An 8006-nucleotide genomic window follows, 5' to 3' on the forward strand; every position below is an offset into this window, starting at 1 on the left:
AGTATCATAATATAACCAACTGTAACTGAACAACTTTTTCATGCACATAGAACCTTATTTCATGCATATAGAACCTTATTTCATGCATATATAACCTTATTTCATGCACATATAATTTTATTTATGCCCATTTAACACTTATTTCATGCACATAGAACCTTATTTCATGAACATAGAACCTTATTTCATGCACATAGAATCTTATTTCATGAAGCCATGGAGTTCAACAACGAGGAGAGATTTGGTCACATCTCAAACTACAGTTTATCATAGAATCTTAGTTTGAGATGTGACCAAATTCTCTTACAAGCTTCTCCTCAGAAAGGGCTGTCGCCTTAGCAGTCTCATCACATTTCGTGACTGCCTTCAAAGGGAATTTTACATCATTGATACGACTTTCAAAAGCTGGATCTGAATTGGAGAGAAGGGGACAAAAAAAACAGGTAAACGGGTTCATTTCTTATAACCAGGATAGACAATTTGGTCACATCTCAAACTACAGTTTATCAATTACCATTTACAAGTTACCACAACTTAACAAGCAAAGAAATACCACTGTATCAACGACAACAAATACCCCACCTTAATCCGTTACTTTGCCTGATTTTGCCACCTCAAAGTAGTACTCCGTATTTAATTGTCCTTTATGTTTTTATTCCAAAATAAATCTCTCCTTGTCCATCTCCCAAAAATATTTGCTATTCTCAACAGTTTTGGTAATGCTTCTGGTCAATTCGTTTTTCAGAGAATCAAACGGGAAAAGCAGGAAAGAAAAAGCATGATTCAGAACAAAACCAGAACTATGATCAATTGTTCTCATACTTCCAGAAACATTAGTCATTTGCTATGCATCAAAATGGTTTCACAAAGTTATCTAAAATAATAGGAGTATCATTGCTTGTTCGCGTAAAATTCAAGGCTAAATGCTCTAATCAGGGCCTCTTTAACGGATCAAAATCCCGAGGAATAACTACGAGACATGAATTAGAAAAGTTCGAATCATGCGACTATGCGAGCAAAACAGCAAACAATGTTGGCAATTAGCAAACCAAATTAACTAAAAGAACAAAGCTTTCAAAATTCCAAATACCTGCTTTTGAATTCCCACCAATCTCCAGTACTTTATCTCCTTTCAATTTTTCTTTCAAATTCGCCAATTCCGCCTCCGTCTCAGTCAATTTTCCCAGTAATTTTCCCTTCTCCTCATTAAATTCCCTCCTCAAGTCCTCCAGTTTCGCCTCCACCTCCTGATTATACTCCAAGGCCTGATTATGCTTCTTCACCGCCCTCGCCTCGGCATTCTTGCTAAACTTTAATTCGGATACTAAATCATCCAAATCGGTAATTTTTAACTCCAATCTACGACGCTCAGTATTCCATGGCAAATGCTGCGCCAACGATTCCCGCAATCTCGCTTCCACCTCGTTGTTGAACTCCATGGCTTTATTATACCTCTTAATCGATAAGTGATGAATGAGTTCAACCCTAATTTAAAAAGCGAATGTGAGAGCATCGAATAGATAATGATCAAAAGGACACGAATATCGATCAATGATTAACTACTAAATTGAATCGATTAATAGGTTATTAATCAACATTTAAATGACATTGGACAAAAAAAGCAATGAGAACAAATCGGAAATGAAAAACCCGACAAACTAATTTGAAGCATGAAAATTATAGAAATTGAGGAGAAAGAAAGAAAAAGGGGAAATTGAGAAATTACCTTAATAAAGAGGACCGTAGATGAAATGAGAGAACGAAGAAGGAAACAAGCTTGAAGATTGCGGAGTAATGTGCTGAAAAACTTAGCAATGGCGGTTGATCGTCGTAGGACAGCTTGATAATCGAAGGGAGATGAAGAATGAACACTGAGTGTGGTGTGCGAAGAGAATGATGGTAGTAGAGAGAGAAAAACAGATGAGTGAGAAAGGAAAATTGCAAAAATGATTTGAGTTACAGGGTTTTGGAGGGTTGGGGGTGCTGAACTGCGAAGGCGAAGGTTTGATAGGTTAGATGAGTTTCTCTTCCGTCTAATTCGTCTAATCATAGGAATGTGAGTGGTTCTCACGGTTCTCATTATCTCGGTGGTTCTCACCGGATCCCAAATCTATATATATATATATATATATAGAATTAGGATCACATGAGTCCACCCTATCTTTTTGAGTCCCGTGAGTCCACTTATGTATCACACGCTCTACACAAAAATATCACGTTTTTTTTTTTTTACAAAAAAAAAAAAAAATTTTTTTTTTTTTTTTTTTTTTTTTTTTTTTTGTAAAAAAAAGTTGTGATATTGTTTAGTATAACCTGTGATATTGTATCTGAGTCTGTGAGTCCAGTAAAAGAGTATCACAAGTTATACAAAACAGTATCACACCTTACAAAAAACAATATCACTGGTTGTACTAAACAATATCACGGGTTATACTATATAATATCACACCACTGAACCTAAAATATGCCAAACTACTTCTCTAAAGAGCTTGCACGCTATATCATTTTACAACGGTACAATAAACAATATCACTGGTTGTACTAAACCATATCAATCAGTTGTAATTAAGAGCACTTTGTTTTCTCATCACCTGAAATGGGCATCACAGGAGAGCTAGTTCGAAACGTCTTTTCCAAAAGCCGGTCCATTAGTACACATGACACTTATGTAAGTCTTCCTAACCTGAATTTACTTACAACTTTTGCAATTTTCACTATGATTTCTAAAAACAGACAATTCTTGATTGATTGAAGCTGAAGAGGAATAATAACGTGTGGGAGAAGAAAAGATGGAAAACATCGGTAAGGGCATACCTGTGTGGGGATGAGATGCTGTTTAGTTCTGTACTCGCAGAAGAAGATAGAGCGTCTGTAAAAAGTTTAGAGGCCACTGTCACTCAACCAGTGCTAGCAGAAGTCAGCTCCACCGATGAAAACGAGGGATTCACCCAAAATGAAGAAAGTCATAATATCAACTTTGACTTACTTGATGAACATGTTGCGGCAACTATCATCCAGTCAACATTCTTAGGCTTTTTGGTTAGTTCTCTCTAAGCTTTAGAATTAATTGACATCACAAGAACCTAATGTTAATCAGTTGTACCTTGTTGAGATTTTGTATTTGCAGGTGAGGCGTCTAAGAATGAAGGAAACTGAAGATCTCAAGAATGAGTTTTTCGACGGGTTAGAAAGTCCAAATAGGGAATCCCTGGCAACATCGATTGATGTTCAAACTGATAGTACCTAGATTCACAATCCCTTCTGGAAAAAAATTTCGAAAAAAAAAAATATTCGTGATATTATTATGTGTAGTGCGTGATACATAAATGGACTCATGGGACTCAAATATATAGGTGGACTCACCGAATCTTACCTATATATATATATATATATATATATATATATATATATATATATATATATATATATATATATATATATAGTGTAAAGATCAAGTAAGTCCTTATAGAAGTGTGAGTCCATAAGTCCTCATCCAAGCCATTGGATGAGGAAAATGGATGGCTGAGATTAGAACAAGAAAAAGGATTAATTAGCTAATATAACACTCTATCTCTCTACTTTTACTAATCAACTTAATTAACCACTAATTCAATATATATACTTTTTAATCCCACCTACTCATCTCTCATCCCACACAATTCCCCTCATATTCTCTCTCAAAAACATCTCCTCTCTCAAAATAAAAAAACCAATAAAATTCAAACCCAAAAATTATCCCGCCATTGCCCTTCACGCCGCCAACAACCCACCCACCAGCCCTTCCCGCTGCCAACAACGACCTCCCACCGCCGCCAACAACCCCTCTTTCTTCCTCACCACCCACGACCTCCCACCACCACCAACAACCCACCCATATCTCCCTTTTTCTCTTCCTCACCACCCACGACTTCCCACCCCCACCCACCACACCCCCACCACAGCCACCGTACCACCCTCCACACAGCCACGCACAACCACGCAGCCACCACCACCAACGACCCTCAACCTCACGCACACCACCGCCAGATCTGTCCCCTCAACCTCACGCACAACCTCACGAAGCCACCCGCCTCACGCCCCACTGCCGCCCCTCTTTCTTCCACTTCTCATTGTTTTTTTTCTTTTTTCCAGATCTGAAACTTTGCTCTTTTTTTTTTTTTTTAATATTAATTGTGGAGATATCTTCTCACATTTTTGTTGGTGATGGTGTTGTTTTTGTTTTTCGTTTTTTCAATTTTGATGGTGTATTGTTTTGTTTTGTTTAGGTTTTTCTTTTTTTTTTGTTGTTGTTTTGTCTTAGACGTTGGTTGCAGATCTCGTTTTTTCTTTTTTTTTTTCTTTTTTTTTTTAAATTTTTTTTGAGATCTCCTTCTTTTTGAAGGATTTTGAGATGTTAGGGTTGTGGGTTGGTAAAGAGTGTGAGACGTATGTTCTATTATTATTATTTTTTTCTTTTTTTTTTTAGATCTCCTTTTTTTTGAATTTAGATCTCATTAAAGACATCGTCTTAGATCTCATTTAAAACATCGTCTTACTTTTTTTTTTATTTTCGGGTGTTAGTATTATTTTAGATCTAGGTTTTTGAAATAGATCGAAAAAAAAGATCTCACATAAGTTGTTTAATTTTGTGAGATCTTCCATTAAATTACACTTTTTTCCATTAAATTACACTTTTTGTTGTTGTTAGAATTACACTTTTTTCTGTTAAAATTTCACTTTTCTCCATTAAAATTATACTTTTTTCTGTTAAAATTATACTTTTTTCTGCTAGAATAACACTTTTTTCGGCTAAAATTACACGTTTTGTTGTTAGAATTACACTTTTTTCTGTTAGAATTACACTTTTTTTCTGTTAAAATTACACTTTTCTCCATTAAAATTACACTTTTTTCTGTTAAAATTATACTTTTTTCTGCTAGAATAACACTTTTTTCGGCTAAAATTACACTTTTTGTTGTTAGAATTACACTTTTTTCTGTTAAAATTATACTTTTTTCTGCTAGAATAACACTTTTTTCGGCTAAAATTACACTTTTTGTTGTTAGAATTACAATTTTTTCTGTTAGAATTAGACTTTTTTTCTGTTAAATTACACTTTTCTCCATTAAAATTACACTTTTTTCTGTTAAAATTATACTTTTTTCTGCTAGAATAATACTTTTTTCGGCTAAAATTACACTTTTTGTTGTTAGAATTACACTTTTTTCTGTTAGAATTACACTTTTTTTTGTTAAAATTACACTTTTCTTCATTAAAATTACACTTTTTTCTGTTAAAATTATACTTTTTTTTGCTAGAATAACATTTTTTTCGGCTAAAATTACACTTTTTGTTGTTAGAATTACATTTTTTTCTGTTAGAATTACACTTTTTTCTGTTAAAATTACACTTTTTTCTATTGGACTAATGTTACACTCTCAATGGACTTGGTCATATTCTCATATTCTCATTGGACTAATGTTACACTCTCAATGGACTAAAATTACATTCTCAGTGGACTGAAATTATACTTTTCTGGACTAAAATTACACTTTTCTGGACTAAAATTACATTCTCCTTGACTAAAAATAATAATCTCATTGGACTGAAATTACACTTACCTGGACTAAAATAACACTTTTTGTCATTAAAATAACACTCGTAAAATGCTAAATTACAATAACTTGTGATAAAATTACAAAAATTCAAAATATTATTCGTTAAAATCACTCGGAAAAGATTGAAGTTAAACTTTGTAAAACGCTAAATTCTCGAAAATATTGCTTAAAATTACACTTTTTGCTGTTAGAATTACACTCGTAAAATCCTAAAATGTCGAAAACTTGTCTAAAAAAAAAAAAACGAAAAAAATCTGAAATTGGAAAATTGTTAACAAAATTTCCATAAACTTTGAAGTATAAGATAAATGGTGGTGTTAATTGTGTATCATTAATCCATTAGTGAATGTAAAATTAAAGCTAGAGAGAGAAAGTGGATTAATTAGTGTATAGGAAACTCATTAGTGTTAAGTATGCTTTTTTGCTTTCAATCTCAACCATCCTTAGTGGATATCTAAGGGATGTAATGAGGACTTATGGACTCAAAATATATGGTGGACTCATTAGAACTTTACTCTCTCTCTCTCTCTATATATATATATATATATATATATATATATATATGAAAAGCTACTGCAAAAATTATTGCACTTTTAAATATACAATCAGTGCATGACATAGTAATAACCAGTTATACGCATACCGCGTTAAATAATTAAGTGAATAAAAACACATAGATGAATTGGAATTTAGAAAGTAAAATTGATGTAACCGAATAATTTTGTATATTTGACAGTTCAATACATTTTTAACGTCTATTATGGATTTGATATGAATTTGAAACCAGTTTGAAGAAAAAATTCGGTGATATAATAGCAGATTATATATAGTTCGCACAATTTTTCTATATATTAATCGTACACTGATTCATTCATAAAATCATAGTTAGCTGGTTCTTGGATTTTTTAGTCCCGTATAAAATTGTAATTCTTGACTTTAATCATTTGTAATTAAATTTTTGGCTTGACAAAATCGATATGAGACTTATTTAATATTTTTAAATGGTAGCTCAATTTTTTTAATCTTATGTGAATATTATTGTTAATCTAATCATATTCATAATTAAAACTATTTCAGCCACCGTTGAAGTTATTTATTTCTAATATTGTCATTATAAAATTTTTTTCTCCTCCCACCGCCATTGTAAAAGGCCAATGCTAAGTAAATGTCATTCCTTACTTCTTTTTTCCTATTATGACATGTTATTTTTTTCTGGAGTATTTTTTTTTTAAATAAAAATCAGCTTTTTCATATGGTTTTTGGAAGATAATTAGGGGTTTGGTTATAATTAACAACTCGAATATTTTGTAAATCTTTTAAATATTAAAAAAGTTTTTAAATAAAATTATCTTTATTACTACATGGGTTTCACTAAGTAGTTAAAGTCGAACAACTAAGATTTTTGAGAATATTTTATATTTGTAAAAAATTAGGATCTCTTTTGTTTTTTTTTTCTCACAAAGAGTAATTGTATGTTTATAAAATATGCAATTTTAACACTTTTATACGTTTATTATATGACCTTTTTTGCGTTATAAATATTTCTAAAATAAATATTCTTTATAAAGTTATTCTCCTATTATTATTTTAGTGAAGAATAATGGATAAATTATTAGATTCACTTCTATTAGTATCTATTTTTATTGTTGTACCCACTACCAATTTTAGTTAATTTAAAACGTCATTCCCAAGAATGTCGTTTAGTTACATAAAATGAACACGTGATAACTGAGACTGGTTTTATAAGATTCAAAAATGAGATTAACTTACAACATCTACCAATATTCAATTTTATAAGTATACGACAGTGTAAATGTTGAATGGTGGTACGCAAAACATGTATCTCAATTATATATATAGCCTGTTTGGAGGATTTTTGTTACATCTCTAAGCAATAAAAAATTGTTTTTGAGTATCTACCATTAAGACTGGTTGTTCCCTCTGAACTTCATGTGAAATATATAATACGAACTCTAATTTATAGATGTGAGATATATTTTTGAGTGAATTAACGGTCAAACTTTTCAAAGTTTGACCTCCAAAAAATAAATCAGGAGTTTTATGTGGATTGGAGGGAGTAGGATATTAAGATACTACTCTTAAACTCGATTAGTTTTAGATTAATCCTATTAAAATTATAAATCATTTTTGTTTATTTAAAATGTTATCTATTAACAAAACCAAGTCTCATTATCTTACATTTTTATTTATATTTTTACATATAACTCGTAAGATGGGTTTACCTTGGTTGTTGTGAAGACTGAAAGTAATTGATATACAACTGACTGTGCTACTGCAAACTGTGGGTGGAGAATACATGCCAGTGTGCTTCTTGATGGCAAAACATGGGCAATAAAGTCAATAAGAAGCCCTGAACATGGATGTAATGGTGTGAGAACCAAGAACCCA

At 31.9% G+C, this 8006-nt stretch overlaps 2 protein-coding genes across 2 annotated transcripts; one reads left to right on the forward strand and one right to left on the reverse strand.

Annotated features, from left to right (window-relative positions):
- Positions 1-277: 277 nt before the first annotated feature.
- On the reverse strand, positions 278-1456 carry LOC141651216 (uncharacterized). The gene is made up of 2 exons (XM_074458938.1): positions 1091-1456; positions 278-411 (listed from the first exon to the last, which is right to left on the reverse strand). Exons 1-2 carry the CDS (start codon positions 1437-1439, stop codon positions 278-280), a joined length of 483 nt encoding a protein of 160 aa, XP_074315039.1. The 5' UTR covers positions 1440-1456.
- A 1099-nt stretch (positions 1457-2555) lies between these two features.
- Positions 2556-3247, forward strand: LOC141651223 (protein IQ-DOMAIN 33-like). The gene is made up of 3 exons (XM_074458944.1): positions 2556-2668; positions 2755-3039; positions 3128-3247. Exons 1-3 carry the CDS (start codon positions 2597-2599, stop codon positions 3245-3247), a joined length of 477 nt encoding a protein of 158 aa, XP_074315045.1. The 5' UTR covers positions 2556-2596.
- Positions 3248-8006: the final 4759 nt, after the last annotated feature.

This window comes from Silene latifolia, chromosome 1 (assembly GCF_048544455.1).
Source record: "Silene latifolia isolate original U9 population chromosome 1, ASM4854445v1, whole genome shotgun sequence".
NCBI classification, from domain to species: domain Eukaryota; kingdom Viridiplantae; phylum Streptophyta; class Magnoliopsida; order Caryophyllales; family Caryophyllaceae; genus Silene; species Silene latifolia.